Source organism: Quercus robur, chromosome 7 (genome assembly GCF_932294415.1).
Source record: "Quercus robur chromosome 7, dhQueRobu3.1, whole genome shotgun sequence".
Classification (NCBI taxonomy): Eukaryota; Viridiplantae; Streptophyta; class Magnoliopsida; order Fagales; family Fagaceae; genus Quercus; species Quercus robur.
Window position 1 is genome coordinate 13,458,964 of NC_065540.1, and position 18,506 is coordinate 13,477,469.

An 18,506-nucleotide genomic window follows, 5' to 3' on the forward strand; every position below is an offset into this window, starting at 1 on the left:
TATTTGTTTCAACAGAACTATTGGAAGTTGGACATTCGCACCATTACACAAAATAAGTGATCTCATCATAAAATGTAGAAAGTTACAATATATATATATATATATATATATATATATTTTTTTTTTTTTGTAAAGCGAGTTTGTAATTTTGTTGGTGCATGTTACATGTTTTTATTGTGTAATTTTTTATTTTTATTTTTATCTTTTTTAACAATGGTTAGAAATTCTATGAGTACTTGAACATTTATCCACTTTCATTTGAACTAGGGCTCTAAGACTTGGGGATGATACTTGGGGAGGTATCATCCTGCATAATAAGCTGGTAGTTGATTCATTATGGATGATGCAACTTGAGCCATAAGTGAATTGTGAAGAAAATTAGTAGAATTTGGATTAACAATTCATATAATAATTTAAGTTGAAAAGATTGTTGTGCTAGCTTTGAAGGTGGATGAATTTTTTCATGCAAAGGTTATGAGTTAGGATACGTAGTTGCCATGTTCTAGACCTTTTTTATTCAACTAATAAAATTACTTCTGGTGCAATAAACTAATTTGTATAGACAATTGATGATAAAATTTATAAATATATATGTAAACAATTATTACGTAGTGGACATTATATATTCAGGTAATGTTTTATATATTTCCTAAAAAAAAGTCATCTTTCATATATATTAAAAAATGTTTATTTAAACAGGAAAATCTATGTATGTGAAATGTTTTCTTCAATAACTCGTGATTCAAACATTTTACAGGTTAAAATCAATAATAAATACGTTCTAGGTGTACAAATGTATGCTAAAATAATAAATTAGATGGAAAAACATAGGATTAGATCCTATTTCATAAGTAGGAGTTGTAATACTTCTAGCTTCAATGTACAAACGTATCGACTACGATGGAAGAAACTTTGGCAAACGTGGTCCAAAGTTTAACAGGTAGTTGATACCAAAGTGCGAGGGAACACTTGGTTTTCGCCTTCAATTTTAAATGTTATCAAATGTCCAACCACTCGAGAAAACAGTTGGGCGTAGTGATGGAAACCTTATTCTGAGAATTTCATTTTGGAATCAAGAAACACTGAAACTGTGTTCATCTAAGAGACATATTCAAACTACAAGAAGTTTGATTGCAAGAATTTCCATACACATATCCAAATAACATGCCTTTTGTTCCTATGGATTCCTAGAATTTAATTAGGGGAGTTTATTGATAGTGGCAGTGTTGCCTTAAAGTCACCAGAAAGTCGCCACAGTGAAGCTCCCAGAAGTGCAACAATGGCAGAAGTTTGGAAATTTTTATCTAGAGTCATAAGCTTGGAAATCTTGGGTATAAGTCCTATGGCTCTCGTACTGTAAAGATACAAATAAGAATTGATTTGTGTTTTTAGCCTGACCATAATACAGTGAAAGCCCTTCATTAATATATATGTCTATATAGCCGAAACCTCTAAAGTTTCCACAATTCTACTTTAACTAAAATTCTACAATTTTTATAATTTAGATTACATAAACAAATTAAACTCCCACAATTTTCCACATCACCACTATTTTCTTTTTCTTTTTATTTTAGATTTTTTTTATTATAGGTTTTATATCTTATATATTTATTAGTTATCTTCAATGTGTAATTATCTTATCAAGTATTACAATAATTTAGTTTAAATAAAACTCTATTAGATATATGTTTTAAGAGTTAGAAAATTCTACTTGAATTAAAATTCTACAATTTTTCACACCCATAATTACATGGCTTCTACAAAAATAATTTAGATCACATAAACAAATTGACATAAAAATAATTAAAAAACCAAAGTAAATGATAAAAGTTGTAAAGGTAAGTGATAAAGTGATAATTAGCTCAAGTCGCCGGACTCATCTCAATCCCTTAACGGATTAAATAGACCAATATCTGAATATATCTGATGAGTATATTGATCAACAGATAAGTGATAACACTGATAACAATAAAGCTATAAAAAGCTGCCAAAACCTAAGGTGTACGTGTAGGTTATATCTGATGACTCTCCTAATTCAATTAGGAATAGAAGTCTTTGACTTCTTGTGCATTTGGTACACCTATTTTTATATGTAATAGGATTCCATGTGGGCTGGACTTCTAGCTGCCGTGCACCTCAACATGATCTAAATTACCTTTGACTATATGTGTACACTGTAAAGAACACAGTAAAATGTCACAAGCATATAATATTTATAGCCACCACGAGCATAAGAAATACTCAATCAAGGGCGTTCATTACTTAGATTCCATCCAATCGGGTCATACCTCAAAACTAACAATCACAATTCACATGGATTAATTAATAACGCAACAGCTGCGTCACTGATAGATATAGTGAATAATGGAGTATATGAATTCTATGGAACATATATTACAAACCAAAGGAGGGATCGTGTATCCTAATCCCATAATCAAAACAACATAGAAATATGGTTTAACCAAAAGTCATTGACCAATAACACTAAGCCATCCATCTAAATTACCATTGATAATTAGGAAAACAAAGACATAATTAATAGTAGACTAGCTAAAAATAGTTGCAAGCCCCCTTAATATCAAAAACCCGGCTAGATGATAAAGAAGAAAAACATATAAAATATTTAGTTATAAACACAAGTTGCATGGTTCAAGTTTCAGTTGACATTTGATTCTCAAAAAATAATAAAAAATTCACTTTAGTCTCTGTGAATCCTTCTTTCCAAAACTGCTAAAAATTCTTTAAAATTTATCATTAAAACGTCATTCAATCATGTTACATGATTGAATCATGTTTGGGGCTTTTGGGCCCCTCCAAGAACATATCAACCCAGGCCCAACCCAACAAGGAAAGATGCGCGGTTTAACCTAATTCCAATTTTTTTTTTTTTTAAAAAGAAAAAGAAAAAAGAGAGAGGGAGACGGATGAGAGAGACTGAGACTCCTTTTAGGAGTTCATAAGAGAATGAAATGGAATGATCATAAGGGAATGGAAATGAATGGCATAGAATAGAATGTATTTCAGTAAGGGAAATGAATGGAAAAGAACGGAATGGAATGAAATTAAGTAACCTTAATTGAATGTTTTAAAATAAAGGAATGGAAATGAATGAAATATAAGTAATCTTGTTTGGGAGCAACATGGAGAGAATTAAATGAAATCATTTTATAGCAATATTACTATTAGACCCCTATTTCAAAATAAATGGTTGAATATATAGGGATATTTTGAGAGTTTTAGTAAAAAAATCATTAAATATAATTTCATTCCCTCTCATTCTTCCCAATTTTGGGAGGAATGAAAATTTGAGGTTTTAAGGGAATAGAGAGGAATGAGTGTTCCCTCCTACTAATTCCACTCTCTTCCACTTAAATTCTCAAACAGGGAAATGGACTTTTCATTCCCTCTATTAAAACTCTCAAATAAGATAAGGGAAGAATATTACAAAATTATTATTTTCATTCATTTCTATTTCATTTCATTTCCTCTTCCTAAATGAGGCATGAGAGATAGAGAAAGAGGAAGGCATCAACCTCAACCACAACCACAATCACCGGCCACTGACCCACCGACCACGCCATCGGCCTCTCCATTCCGATCTACCTAATTTCAAGTATTTATTATCTCTTTTAAAACCTAATATTGATATGAGTTTTCTCTGATGCTCTTTCTCCACACCACACGTTTATAGTTTGTGCGGATATGTGATTATGGTGTTTGTTTGTCTGTTTGTTATTTATTTTTTATTTTTTTTGAGGATAATTGTGAATTGAATATATGAATAATTGATCTATGAATGTGTGATTGTGTTTGTGAATCTGTCTCTCAGAAATTGAAAATTATATTTGCTGTGAGTAAAGTTATATTATATACAGGAGCAGGGGCTGTAAAAAATAATATAAAATAATGTTCATTTGTTTGACTGCAACAATAGGAACATGCACAAACAGATCAATAGAGGGTAGTGATTCAGGAAAAAAAAATCCAATACTTAGGAAAAGTGTGTTAGTAGCGCATTAAAAATTCAAAACGTTGTTTTTTCGCATCTATGTTTGTCGTTTTATGGATTTTGTAATGTCGTTTGCTTGGCTTTTGGATTAGGTCCATTTAGGATTTAAGAAGTTTGGGTATCATCGGTTAATTTTGTCTTTAAAATATGGATGTTTTTAATGTGTTTTTAATATTACAAGGTATGGTAGTGTGAGTTTAGAATGCTTAAAAATATTCATAATGTCGGTAGTGGGTAAGTAATGGGTGTGTTTGGGGCGTGGGTGAGTAACAAAGATAAAAAGACAAATAATTAATATAATAAAAATGTCACAATTTTTTTTTTAAATATTTCGGCCCCCTAACTTGAAATCCTAGGTCCGTCCTTGATCATATAAGTTAGTATTAAAATGAAAAATAATTTAAGAGGCTGGACAATGCAGCCAGATATTAAAATTAGTTCTTTTCCAACTTAGTAGCTAAGAATATTCAATAAAATTGTAATAGGATTTTGATTTCTTTTTGTTGCTATGTTGTTCTTTGCATGGTTTTGAAATTCGGACTGTTCAATGAACCGTAAAATAGAGAGATTCAAGATTTTTAAGGTCGAATTAAGATTAAACTGAGGTCGAATCGTGATGACGTCATAATTAATTTTATAATTATTTAAAATATAAATAAATAAATTAAATTAGTAAAAAATGAAAGAAACAACTAATAGAGCCAAAGTAAATATAGAGTTCTATCTTTCAAATGTATTTTTTTTCTATACCATAACTTTCATAAGATAAATAAATAAGAAATCCTAAGCAAACATAATAAACAAAACATATAATAATATCATAGTCAAATTACTAATTATCAAAAAAAAATTATTAATTTACATTGTAATATTTACGTAACATTTACCTTATAAACTAAATAAACGTGTATAATATTATATATTTTTCTTATGTAAATATATTCAATATTGTGCACTTTATGTAAATGTGCAATCAGATTAATACAATATCAACCAATAATTATATTCAGCAAAAAATAAAAATAAAAACTAATAATTATTTTGCAAAAGAAAAATGGATGGTTTATCAAAACTACTGTTAAAGTAAACAAATAATAAACCACTGGTGTCAAATTTAAATCTAACCTAAAATATTATTAAAATATTAAAAAGGTTAGTAGACGAAGTCAAAAGCCGCCGTGGTACACAAATTTCAACAAAACTAGTAATTAAATATAACAAATATTGGAGAATGATATGAGAGTTCTCAGCAAAGAAACAAGAACAGTGAGAGAAAGAGTGATCCCAGCGCCATTGCTCCCTGGTCGTCGACTGGAAGCTGTGATTGGCGTCGGACGACTTGTGGAGGCAAACATTTGAGTTATTACAGTGTGGACGCTGCGGCTGTGTAAGAGAAAATTTTATTTTTCTATATGTTTTTTTTTTTAAAGAAAGATTATTGATTCATTGAAGATTAAGTAATTCTTATACTGCTATTTCTTTTTGGTTCTGTGTATCAATTGATTCTTCTTTTGGCTTCTCGGATTTTCTTAATCGGATCGTACGGTCCGGTCTGGATTTCAAAGAACTTCTTTGTTCGCTCATGTGATATCTTTTATTATTTTCTATTAATAATATTATTTTCTTATCTATCAAAAAAAATAAAATTGTAAGATATCTTAGAAATAAAAGTAAAAAAAAGGTACTAGAGATCCTAATAGCGAGGTTTGTCAATAGAAAGATCATTGCTAGTGAAGATCTCATCGTTGTCAATAAGAAACTCACACAGACACGATTTGAAATTTTCTTCAACGAATATTGTTAAAATGTGTGTAATTAACACTGTCTTTCTTTCCCCATAAATATCCATTGAACTTATCCGAGTCACAATAGACAGGGCACGTTTTAACATAATTCACAGTCAGGTCATTTATCATTGTTAAAAAATGGTAGTTTCTTATAAGCCAAAAGTCTTCTCTTCTGGGTCATTTTTATTTACATTCACGTGATAATCACTCTTGTTTAAAAGAAAATCCGTGCTATTATATTCTGTCATTCTTTTTTAATGCAAATTATATTGTGTCATTATCTATAGGTCATGCTAAAGTTTTGCATTTTACACAGAAAGCTATGTCCTACTAACATATATTTCTATTAATAACTGAATTTTTGTATTCCACAGAAAGCAAAATCCGGTATGAGATTTTATCCTTCCCATCAAACTTGCAACTCCAACAGAATGACGCACTCTTGTTTGAGATACGAGTGGGCTTTATTAATATTTTTTCATGGGATTCTTCTACTGTGTATGAGCTCATCTTTGATCTCTGCAACAGTTTCGGCTTTTGCAAATGAGGCTGATCGCCTAGCATTACTTGACTTCAAGAATCGGATAACTCAAGACCCACTTCAAATTATGAGCTCATGGAATGACTCCATACATTTCTGCAACTGGTTAGGTGTTACATGTGACCCCTCTAGTAAACGAGTCATGGTTTTGAATTTGACAGCTAAGAAATTGTCTGGCTCCATACCATCCTCTATAGGAAATCTTACTCACCTCACAGGAATCAACCTAGAAAACAATAGCTTCTACGGTGAAATTCCTCAAGAAGTGGGACGTTTGCAGCGCCTTTGGCATCTCAGTTTGACTTATAATTCCTTTGGTGGTAAACTTCCAACTAATATGAGCTACTGTTCACAACTTAGAGAGCTTACTGTTGGTCACAATGAGCTTGTTGGGCAGATTCCAAACCACCTCAGCTCATTGTCAAAGTTGGTGTATCTAAGACTTGATAGGAACAACCTTACAGGAAATATCCCAGCTTGGATAGGAAACTTTTCTTCGTTGTATGCTCTTGATCTTTCTGAAAACAATTTTCAAGGAAGCATACCTAGTGAACTTGGTTGCCTACCAGGCTTGGGATTTTTTCAGCTTTCTGTGAATAATCTTTCTGGTACCATCCCTCCTCCGATCTATAATATATCTTCCATATACTTTTTCTCTGTTACTGAAAACCGACTACATGGAAGCCTTCCACCAGATATTGGTCTCACTCTTCCTAACCTTCAAATATTTTATTGCGGTATGAACAATTTCACGGGACCTATTCCCGTGTCATTGTCAAATGCTTCTCAACTTCAGGGTCTTGCCCTTGGCAATAATAGTCTAATTGGGCCAGTCCCTCGAAATCTAGCAAGCTTGCAAGGCTTGGTTGGACTTTATTTTGCTTACAATAGACTTGGATATGGGAAAGATGATGACCTGCATTTTGTCAGTTTCTTGGCTAATTGTACTAGTTTGAAGGTCTTGGATCTTGGTTATAATTATTTTGGAGGAGTATTACCCAAATCCATAGCCAACCTTTCCACCCAGCTACAATCTCTTTATTTTGATGGGAATATGATCCGTGGTGGCATTCCTATTGGAATTGAGAACCTTGTTAACTTAGAATCACTAGTACTAAGTTTAAACTATTTGGGAGGTACTCTCCCCGATGATCTTGGGAAGCTTAAAAAATTAAAGCACTTATATTTGGATAATAATACATTTTCTGGGCCAATCCCTTCCTCCTTGGGTAACTTAACTATGCTGATAATGCTCTCTATGGAGAAGAACAAATTAGAGGGAAAAATACCCCCAAGCCTAGGAAACTGCCAAAATTTGCTCTCCCTAAACATTTCTAGCAACAATCTCACTGACACCATTCCAAAACAAGTTATTGGTCTTTCTTCCCTTTCAATTTCTTTGGACATGTCTCACAATTTCTTGATAGGTGCACTACCGTTTGAAGTAGGCAACTTAATACATCTTGCCTGGTTAGATCTCTCAAATAATAGATTATCAGGCAAAATTCCCACCACCCTTGAGACTTGTCTTAGTTTGGAGCACTTGTATTTGGAGGGTAATTCATTTCAAGGTGCAATACCTCAATCTTTGAAGATGTTAAGAGGTTTAGAACAAATAGATCTTTCACGGAATAACTTCTCTGGAAATATTCCTAAATTTCTCAGTAAGCTTGCATCACTTAAGTATCTCAATATTTCATATAATGATTTGGAGGGTGAAGTGCCAAGTGAAGAGATTTTTGCAAATGCAAGTCAGATTTCAATCTTTGGAAATAATAAGCTGTGTGGTGGTGTCCAAGAATTACATTTACCTACATGCACTAGGAAAAATACTCATTCATCTACGAAGCTTCTTGCACTCAAAATAGTAATTCCTTTCACTAGCATGGTCATATTTGTACTTATTTTATTGTATTTTTTCCCTACATGTTTTATTGGGAAAAAATCAAGAGAGAGAGCATTAACTACATCTTCCTTTGAAGATAGGAAATTACTTGTCTCTTATGCAGAGCTCCTAAAATCAACAAATGGGTTTTCTGAGAACAATTTGATTGGTTCGGGTAGCTTTGGCTCAGTATACAAAGGAGTTCTTTCCAGAAATGGAGCAATTGTTGCGGTTAAAGTATTGAACCTTCAAAAACAAGGAGCTTTTGAGAGTTTCATTAACGAATGCAATGCTTTGAGAAGTATACGTCATCGCAATCTCCTTAAGATTATCTCTGCTTGCTCATCCTCTGATTATGAAGGGAATGACTTTAAAAGTCTAATTTTTGAGTTCATGTGCAATGGAAGTCTAGAACAATGGTTGCATCCTAAAGATGATGAGCAATATCAAAGCAGGAGATTGAGCTTTATTCGGAGACTAAACATAGCCGTTGATGTTGCTTATGCATTAGAATATCTTCATCACCATTGTGAGACACCAATTGTTCACTGTGATCTAAAGCCAAGCAATATACTCCTTGATGAAGATATGGTAGCCCATGTTGGTGATTTTGGATTGGTGAAGTTCCTTTTTGAAGAATCAGACAATCTCTCCAAAACTCAAATCTTGTCAGTTGGGTTAAAGGGTTCCATTGGGTATATTCCTCCAGGTAATTCTTCAACCAAATGAAGCACACCTAATTTCTTTTGTAACATTTTTTGTTTTCGTATTAAACTAAAGTAGAGACTCCTTCAAAAAGCAACTAATGCTCAGGTTTAAAGTGTGTTTTTTTTTTTTTTTTTTTTTTTTTTTTTTTTTTTTTTTTTTTTTTTTTTTCTATCAAGACCAAAAAACATATTTGCAAAATTGTATGAAGGGTTATAAAAAGAAATAATACATAATACATCAGTGGTTAAATTCTAAGCTCACAAAATTACCATTTATTTATATATATCTAAAAGCTAAGACATAGCATTTAACATTACTATGTTCCTAGTGAACCACCTCATCAGTCACATTATACTCCTTTTCTTTTTGAATCATTTTTCTCTTTATGATTTTTTAAATTTTTTTATATAAAATAATTAAATACAAATCATGGACAAACATTATTATTCATTAGATACAAATATTTGACTATTTAGCTACCTTAATTGATTTCAACTTTTCGTTTTCTTCTTTCTAATTTCAAGTAATTGTTAAAATTGAATAATTTATTATCTTTTTAGTAGATAAATTAACATTTCAAGTATGTCTCTTTGTTTATCTACCATTATAGTGTTTCATTTTCCAAACTTTTAGTTTTTCACAATATTATCTCTCTCGCACTCATACATTGATTATTTATTTAAGTTTTACAATGTTATATATATTATATACCAACGCACATTTTAGATACAATCATCCATCATCTATAACAAAAAATTTAGCACAATAATAATTGTTTTCTATATTTTTCAATCAAATTTTAGTTTTCACTATTTTCAGAATAGGAAATTATTGTATACTCTCAGAGTACCATAAATGCGTACTCTCTCCTCTCATATGAATGATGAGTCCCACTAATTAAATTCATGGTGTGACCTACCATTCATGTAAGAGGATGTCTCTTCGTTTATCTACCCTTAAAATATTTTCTCTTCCAAAATGTTGGTTTTTCACAACCTTGTCTCTCTCTCTCTCTTATACATTGATTATTTATTTAAGTTTTACAATGTTATATATACTAATGCATATTCTAGAAACAATCACCCGTCATCTACAACAAAAAAATTAGCACAATACTAATTGTTTTTCATATTTTTCAATTTAGTTTTAGTTTTCATCATTTTGAAAAGACATCAATTATTTTTGTCAGAAATTTTCAAAGTTAAGGCAACAATAGGAAGACCATTAAGGTAAACAAAACGCACAATAAAAAATGATGTCTCTCTTTTTTTCCCTGCCTTTCTTTTTAGTATTCTTGCATTTTTTGAAGTGATTTTGTTGTTTTCCTTTCCAAATTTTTGAATGATATTGACTTTTGTTATTGTTAATTGAGACTTAGAATTGTTATTGCAATTTTATTTGGCCTATCATTGTTGTGGAAATTCCTAATGTTGATATGAAACATATTGATGATGAACATTTTTTGTGCTTATTTGTAAAGTGTCAAAAAGTTTGCAGTGCAGTAATTTTGTTATTATTGCATCCCATATGTTTGGTAAAATTTCTTTTAGAAATCTTATGCGTCTTTTCTCAAATCTGTTTGTAACTTTTATTTTATTCATTCTATTACAAATAATAGGAATCTCCACCATTTAATTTTTAGCTAATTTGAGCTTTCTTGGTAAACTTTTACTTTGTTTAGTTGATCATCTTTAAGGAAAAAGCCAAAAAGAAAATAAGACAATTTAATTTACTCTAGAGCATCATTATGCTATTAATGTTTTTATGTATAGAAACTTAAGGAATTTGATTAATTCTTTCTTGGAATTCCTATTATCCTTACGTCTAGCCTCTTAGATTAATTTTTAGGGGTTCAAGTGGTAGCCTAGCAACATTCTTTATGGTGTCTCCTATTTGTGGTTCAAAACCCACCATCCCCCCTCCACCACCATCTACATCTATCTCTATCTCTATCTCTCTCTCTCTCTCTCTCTCTCTCTCTCTCTCTAGCTATATATATATATATATATATATACACATACAGCTGTTCAAATTAAGAATTTTCATGTGTTACTCTTTAAAAATTTTATTAATTTTATTAGATGTATAGATGGTACTTTTGGTTTATGAAACATGATCAACAAAACATGATTTTTATGTAATTATATCTAGACTATACTACAATGTTATGATGGATGGATTGATTTTATTTTACTATAAAATCTAAGTAATCATGTGGTTTATGAATTTGAAAAGTTATATATTGCGGGATTTGTTCATTATGTTCATATGATGAAATAAAATTTTCTTTTTGCATTTTATTTTATTTTATATTTCCACTTTATGATATGATTTATTGATTATAATCTATTGCATAGTTATTTTTATATATTTTTTCACTTAGTTTCAATTGTGTGGAAGAAAGAGGCGTAGATCTATGTTTTGGAAAAAAATATATCTATATAAGTGTTGAATCGCATACATCTATATAATAATAAATAAAGTATACATAGTTAAAACTTAGTTTAATAGTTCTCACACTCATACGGTAAAATTTATATATATATAAAATTTATTACATTGTATTTTCATACATATTTCACTATATATAATACCCAAGTACAAAATACATTTAATTTGTTAATTGCTACACCACCAAAAAGAAAAAAAAAAAAAAAAAAACCTTCTAATATAAAACATAATTTCAAATAACACATATTGACTTTTAAAAATATACAATCTAATATATTTATTCAATAATTATCCAATAAAACATATTTATATCAAATTTTTCCGCGCATCATGCGGGTCTATGACTAGTGAGTAATAATGTCTCGATCATTGTAGAGTATGGGATGGGTGGCCAAGTTTCAACACTAGGAGACGTTTACAGCTATGGAATACTCTTGTTGGAGCTGTTCACTGGAAAAAGACCTATTGATGAAATGTTCAAAGATGGCATGAACATTTACAATTTCACTGCAATGGCTTTGCCTGAACATGTCATGGATATATTAGACCCGCTAATGTTCTTTGGAGAGGAAGATGAAGATCTTAATGATGACAGACATAATGTTGACATAGAAGAAAGAGCAATAATCGAAGATCAAAATGTCAATGTTAGTAGTAGAATAAAAGATTGCTTGATATCTGTTTTTCAAATTGGATTGTCGTGTTCTACAACATCACAGGATGAGAGGGTGCCTATGAATGTTGTCGTCAGCGAAATGAATGCAATTAGAGACACGTTTCTTAAATATAAGATGAGGAAATAGAAGAAGAAAGTCCTAGGTACGTTAACTCATTTTATTTGAGCATACTTCTTTGTAAAATAATAAAACATAAATTTAAATTGAAGAAGAAAAAAATGTAAATGTGAAAAGAGAAGATAAGGAAAGAATATCAATCTAAACTATTATGATTGTCAAGTCTACATGTTATTGTTGTTCAACAAATGGAATGGAATGCAATGTTGTTTGTTTATGGTGTTGCAAGAAAATAATTTGCAGTTATTTAATTCTTCCCTAATTATATTAGTCACACAGTTATTGCATTATTAATTAATTCACGCGATTGTCTGTACGTTTTATTGCATGACAGGATAGGATGGAAGTAATGACCCTTGATTGAGCAATGTTTCCAAGGCTGTGATGGTCATAAGTTATAGGCTTGTGACATTCAATTGAGCGACCTTTTAAGTTTAATGATATGCCTCCTCAACCTCTATGTCATTGTTTTCCATATCAAAGGTAATTTAGATCAGTGACTCACCGTTATTTGCCAAATGACACTTGTTAAACCATATTCCTAAATGCTAAATATTTATTATTATGGAATGTACTATCCCTACTTTGATTTGTATAAGTGTTTCACATACGCTATTTGTACTGTCCCTCCTTTATGTCATTGCTTGGCTATTTGGCTTTGGCCTTACTCTTTGATGGAGATCAAGGCACCACTTCGAAGGATCTCATTCAAGTACCAATTGGGCCGGTTACAAGAGCACGAGCAAAGAAGTTCAAGGATGTACTCAACGGACTCATCCAAGAGTTATAGGCTCAAGCAAACTCATGGAGGCCCATTGAGCATGATCCACGTAGGCAACAAAAAATCGTCACCTTGATTCAAGTTCTAGAAGGATTCGGTCAAGGCTAAGAATTGGCATGAAATATTTTGGGTCAATGTAAACAACGTTATTCTAAGTATAGGTGATTTATTTCCTTGTTTTTAGGTGCATTTAATGCTTTTTAAGTCAAACTTTATTCCTAATATGGTTAGGTATCAATTAGAAGTTATTTTAGAATATATTTTCTTATTTGTCAAGTTTTAAGAAGCCCTTAAATAATCATCTAAGTCTGTAAACGAGGTTTATTCTCTTTGGTTCTTTGAAGAACTACTCGAACTTATCGGGAATTCCTGTGGCGTTCATCTCAACTTATCAAACGAAGTTTCCACCACCGTTTGTGGCGTCTTCCTTATACCGAGGTTCTTGTTTGTCATAAACAACGAGTCGAGGTCTCCCATTTGAATCTATCCATAAAACAATCTTGAGTTCCCTTTTGTTGTTGGGTCTCATTATTCTTGACGAGGTTCACATCACTCTTCCTAGCTAAATCCTAACTTATAAATTTTTGTGGACAGTTTTATGGGACTTATTCAGCTATTCCTATGTTATTTTTCTCTCTAGATAGTTTTTAAATAAAAAAATTTAATTATTTTAAATTATAATGATATGAGAAGTGATGAAGGAATACATGATGAAACACTATCTCCTTCATTAACTTGTTATATATTTTTCCTTAAAAAACAATTAAATATAAGAAAAAAAATACTGAAATTATTAAATGCTTAATTAGGTGAATTTATAATATCTTCTAAAATTATATTACGAAAACATAAGTATACCATTAAATTATAATATAATAAACACAATAAATAAAATTATATAATCGTATGTTTAGTCTCAAATTTGACTTTGGTTTTTATGCAAATTTTTTCCGATGTACATTTAAATCTTGAACCAATTAAAATATACACCTATTTCATAGCATATATATATATATTCAATTTTGGAACTTTTTTGCAAATATTCCTCTTTTAAAAAAAATTAATTGAAAAGTCTCCACCCAAATGTACTAATTTTTTGGAACTCAAATACACTAAATTCGAGTTTACCAAACTCAAGTTTGACTTTTCTTGAAACTTTTTTAGTTATGTAGCATTTTTTTGCCATGATACTTGAAACTCGAGTTTTGTAAACTTGAGTTCCACTTGAAAAAACCCTACGTTCGTACGGTACTAAACTATGCTTATACGTGATTATCAAAAAAAAAAAATTTATGCTATACGTGGGTCGATCCAAATTTCAAATGTGGGAGGGTGGAGAGTGGGGCCAGTTCAAATTAGCCCAGCCCAATTGGGCCCAAACAAAAACTGTTATACCAAATCAAGCATAAGCCCAATAAATTTAGCCATGATACTCGATCATGGGCCCACACTTACGTATGCAGGATCTGTCTTGAATACCCAGCCCGATTAAGACATGGCCGACGAAGACATAACTAAGATTACAGAGTACAGTCATGTAGTACACGTGACACTGTCCAACTATAAAACGAACGGTGCAGATTGATCGCAGTGACCACCGACTGTGATTCTTACTTGTTACACATTTAATTCTATTTTATTTTCACAGTTGGTCACTTGGTTGAGATTCTCACATCTCACCACAAGTTTAAAAAAAAAAAAAAAAAATTCAGATTCATGGTAATATGTGTCAGCACTCCACGTGTAATCGGATCCGTTACTTTATCATCTCTCATAAAGATAAAAGAATCCACTAGAACCAGATTGCAACATTATTGAATAACAAAGAGACAAAAAAAAAAAAAAAAAAAAAAAAACACATACTAGTTCTCGAAGGAGCCAGCTGAGCTTGAGAGTTACAGTGAGTGATTGATCGAGTTAGTGATGACAACCCTAAGGAGTTCTTCTGCAAAACTCATCGCGGACAAGTACAGAGACACAGGCTTTTTTGTTTCCCAGAAAGAGTTTCTTCTTACTAGACCCGAAATTTGTTCCTTAAAGTCACAGAAAGCTGTTAATTTTGGGTTCTTGAAGTTGATATCTTTGCAACACAAGGCTGTACACCCGGTTACTACTTTGTCATCGAAAACCCAGGTATTTTCTGTTGTTTTTTTTGTTGTGGGGTTCAGTTGTTTTTTTTTTTGGATATTTGCTTTTGTTTTTATGAAAGTTGTTTCCTTCTTCTTTTTTGGGAATGGAGAAACTGTTGCTAAAGTCTCTAGCTTTCATTTCATATATATTCACTTTGTTTTTGTTTCCCATGATTTCTTGGCTGTATGTATGACTTTACATGACATTGTCTGTGCAGGCAGACTTGGATGCTGGTGACACTCAGATTGATGAAGAATCAGACTTGGAAGCTTGTAAGTGAATTTATTGATCTTTGGGATTTTTCCAAGTTGAAGAATCGTGTGACTTTTAATTGGTCTCTACCTTCAAATTTTTAGTGTCAATATTGTTAGAATAAAGGTCAACTAATAAAGGAATGTTAGAATAATGCCTAAATGATTAACTTCGTCATTTTCTACTAATTTAAACTTTTAGAGGAATTGATAATTTATCAAATACTGCTTCTTTGTTGGACAGATGAATCGAAGAGTGTTCAAGTCAAATTCCAGCTACAGAAAGAGTGCATGTTCGGTGAGCAATTTCTGATAGTAGGGGATGATCCAAAGTTGGGCTTATGGGACCCTTCAAGTGCGATACCACTGGACTGGTCAGAAGGCCATGTATGGACTGCTGAGCTGGTAAGTATTAAAAGCAAAGTCAGTCAAGAATGTGTGTGTGTGTGTTGAAGACAAATTGATGCAGTACTATGTCATTGTTTGTTATTAGGATGTGCCTATTGGAAAATCAATCCAGTTCAAGTTCATACTAAAAGGAAATGCTGGGAAAATCTTGTGGCAACCTGGTCCTGATCGATTTTTTAAGACATGGGAAACTAAGAATACAATCATCGTTTGTGAAGATTGGGAAAATCCTGAATTTCAGAAAGTAATTGAGGGAGAACAACTAGCTAATCAAAATGAACAACCGACGGTTAACTCAGATATGTTGATTGTTGCTGAGAATTTGACTTTTCCAAAAGATGAGATGGTGTCTTATGTAAACGAGGGATCAGCCAATGCAGAAAGCAATACTTCTACAGCAGAAAATTCAATTGCAGAACCTCACAAGGCACAAATTATTGCCGATAACATTGCTCCTTCACAAGAGAAAACTAAAGCTATTGTTGCAGACAATATAAGTTACCCAAAGGAGGACCCCAAAGTGAATGCAAAGGACATTCTTGAAAGTAATGGCAGAGCTCCAACACTCATTGAAGACAACCTTAATAATTATGGAGGCCCTGTTTTGGTTCCTGGTTTAACTCCATTGTCAATAGAGCCAACTGAAGAAGCAAACCAAGATGAAGGTGAGAAAAGAATTGCAGTGGATGTGTCTGTAGGAACCTCTGAAGCTAAGGATCATAGCGTGCAAGAAGCAAGCCAAGATGAAACCAAGAAAAGAAATGCAATTGATGCCTCCATTGGAACCCCTGAAGCTAAGGATCATAGCCTGCAAGAAGCAAGCCAAGATGAAACCAAGAAAAGAAATGCAATTGATGCCTCCATTGGAACCTCTGAAGCTAAGGATCATAGCATGCAAGAAGCAAGCCAAGATGAAACTGAGAAAAGCAATGCAGTTGATGCCTTAATTGGAACCTATGAAGCCCAGGGTCATAATGTGTCGGAGGTAACTGCTTGAGAAAAGAAATGTTCTATTTTCTTCCCTTTTGTCTTTCCTTCTACTTTGCCTAAGACAGAATAACAACCCATTCCATTTCCATAAACTATAACTTATCCAGGGCTAGGAGATCCATATCGCTGAACTCGTAGGTTCTTGAAATCTTGTTTTCTATAAAGAGGAATTTTTCAATATGATAATGGTGAGGCAGCCTTTTTATGTTGTCAATATTGAACAACTGCATCTCGGTTAATCACAATCTAAACAGAAGGATTGAGCATCAAACCTAATTGTTTAATTTGTATACAACAGGAGTTTTTAAACTACTTCTAGGACCAAGTTTCATAGTTGGGGATGAAAATAGTTCTATAACCAGAATCGAAATCAACCACTTAGTATTGCTTCAAATTGTGCACTAAGTGTCCTTCGCCGTGCAACCCGTCAAATTAAAATGTTCTGATATACAATGTGCACTCTACTTACATGAAAAATGAGAGTAACCTCAACAATTGGGTGCATGTCGTCCAATGTTATGTTAGTGATTTATGTGAGACCTTCTTTCCAATATCTTGCATTTTGCTTTTAAAGTGATATGTAATCCTCCCAAGACTGAATTCAAAAAGATGTTCTATTGTGGATGCTATTATTGTCATCTTTTCTGTGTTCCTTTCCATGTACTAAAACTTAATCAAATTCAGTTAGATGAGAAGCAAGAACAGCATGGTGACCCACCTCAACTAGCACCTACCAAGATTTACAATGGTGAGGAAGAACAGCTTGATAGCAATTTTAAACAAAATCATTATCCATCAAAAATAGAAGGGCAGCACGACTCAAAGCCAATCGACAATGATGTCTTGCAAAGTGACATCCAGTGGGGTCGCAAAACGCTGCAGAAGCTACTAACTAATTTAGGATTGCTTTAGCATCAACTTGTTTGATCTTGGGAGAAATTTTATGAAAGCCACTCAAGCTTATGACTCTGCTTCTTCACAGTGACCTGGCATTCAGGATGGTTGTGTGGAGCATTGGTAGTGGTTGTTGTTGTTGTTGTATGTGGAAATGAAATTTGTTACCTCAGCCTGATATTGTTGTATGCTATATAGTATGAGAGTGCTCAAGTTTTTTATTTCTTCTACAGGTTTGATGATCTTTTCAATGTGCCAAATGGATTTGACTACAATTATTTGTGGGAACCAAAATTGATTCTGGTTATAGTTTAACCGTGAAGGTTCTGTAAAACTCTCTGGGGTGCTAATCATATAAATGTACTAATGGTGGTGATTGATGTTTGACAATAACGCTCTCAACATATTTTGTACTATATTGTTGTTGTCCTTATTATAGAAAACCAAGTTGATTGTTTTCTGACTACATCACATGCCTTGGAACCAATGGTAAGTTGGAAATAGCTCCAGCCAGAACACTGAATGTAGTTTTACTCTTACAATTAATTTATGGTGTCCATTTCCTTCTCAAAGCCTTTCCTTAATTAGTTTGTGAAGTATATACCTAAAGGCTCTTCTAAATGATAGAATTAGATCAAAAAGAAAATGTTGGCATGGTGGAGTTACGAGTCCTAACTGTCTTTGAAATTACTGTTAAAATGTTATGATATACAATGTGCACTCTACTTACTGTTAAAATAGATAAAGAAATTTTTAGACTGCGTCTTCACAATGACCCGGCATTCAGGATGGTTGTGTGGAGAATTTGTAGTGGTTTTTGTTGTATGTGCACTTTACCTATTGTTAAAATTGATAAAATAGTTTTTTAGAGTATAAA

General features: G+C 32.3%; 2 protein-coding genes across 5 annotated transcripts; both read left to right on the plus strand.

Annotated features, from left to right (window-relative positions):
* Nucleotides 1-5,243: 5,243 nt before the first annotated feature.
* LOC126692343 (probable LRR receptor-like serine/threonine-protein kinase At3g47570) lies at nt 5,244-12,745 on the plus strand. Of its 2 annotated transcripts, XM_050387921.1 has the most exons (4): nt 5,244-5,396; nt 6,171-8,931; nt 11,757-12,200; nt 12,510-12,745. In XM_050387921.1, the coding sequence occupies exons 2-3, from the start codon at nt 6,186-6,188 to the stop codon at nt 12,182-12,184; spliced, it is 3,174 nt and encodes a 1,057-aa protein (XP_050243878.1). In that variant the 5' UTR covers nt 5,244-5,396; nt 6,171-6,185; the 3' UTR covers nt 12,185-12,200; nt 12,510-12,745. The 2 variants fall into 2 exon arrangements, with proteins under 2 accessions (XP_050243878.1, XP_050243879.1); XM_050387922.1 differs by lacking the exon at nt 11,757-12,200.
* A 2,036-nt stretch (nt 12,746-14,781) lies between these two features.
* On the plus strand, nt 14,782-18,095 carry LOC126692344 (uncharacterized). 3 transcript variants are annotated; one of them, XM_050387925.1, is made up of 5 exons: nt 14,782-15,089; nt 15,304-15,358; nt 15,582-15,742; nt 15,831-16,730; nt 17,863-18,095. In XM_050387925.1, the coding sequence occupies exons 1-5, from the start codon at nt 14,880-14,882 to the stop codon at nt 17,866-17,868; spliced, it is 1,332 nt and encodes a 443-aa protein (XP_050243882.1). In that variant the 5' UTR covers nt 14,782-14,879; the 3' UTR covers nt 17,869-18,095. The 3 variants fall into 3 exon arrangements, with proteins under 3 accessions (XP_050243882.1, XP_050243880.1, XP_050243881.1); XM_050387923.1 differs by having other exon boundaries at nt 17,420-17,963; XM_050387924.1 differs by lacking the exon at nt 17,863-18,095 and adding an exon at nt 17,424-17,642.
* The last annotated feature ends 411 nt before the right edge of the window (nt 18,096-18,506 follow it).

What these genes read in the sequence shown, in the direction of transcription:
- LOC126692343 (XM_050387921.1), top strand. Translation starts at nt 6,186, where the DNA reads ATGAGATTTTATCCTTCCCATCAAACTTGCAACTCCAACAGAATGACG. An exon ending in CATTGGGTATATTCCTCCAG is followed by an intron (nt 8,932 to 11,756) that starts GTAATTCTTCAA and finishes CGATCATTGTAG; the next exon opens with AGTATGGGATGGGTGGCCAA.
- LOC126692344 (XM_050387923.1), top strand. Translation starts at nt 14,880, where the DNA reads ATGACAACCCTAAGGAGTTCTTCTGCAAAACTCATCGCGGACAAGTAC. An exon ending in CTTTGTCATCGAAAACCCAG is followed by an intron (nt 15,090 to 15,303) that starts GTATTTTCTGTT and finishes TTGTCTGTGCAG; the next exon opens with GCAGACTTGGATGCTGGTGA. An exon ending in AGGGTCATAATGTGTCGGAG is followed by an intron (nt 16,731 to 17,419) that starts GTAACTGCTTGA and finishes AATCAAATTCAG; the next exon opens with TTAGATGAGAAGCAAGAACA.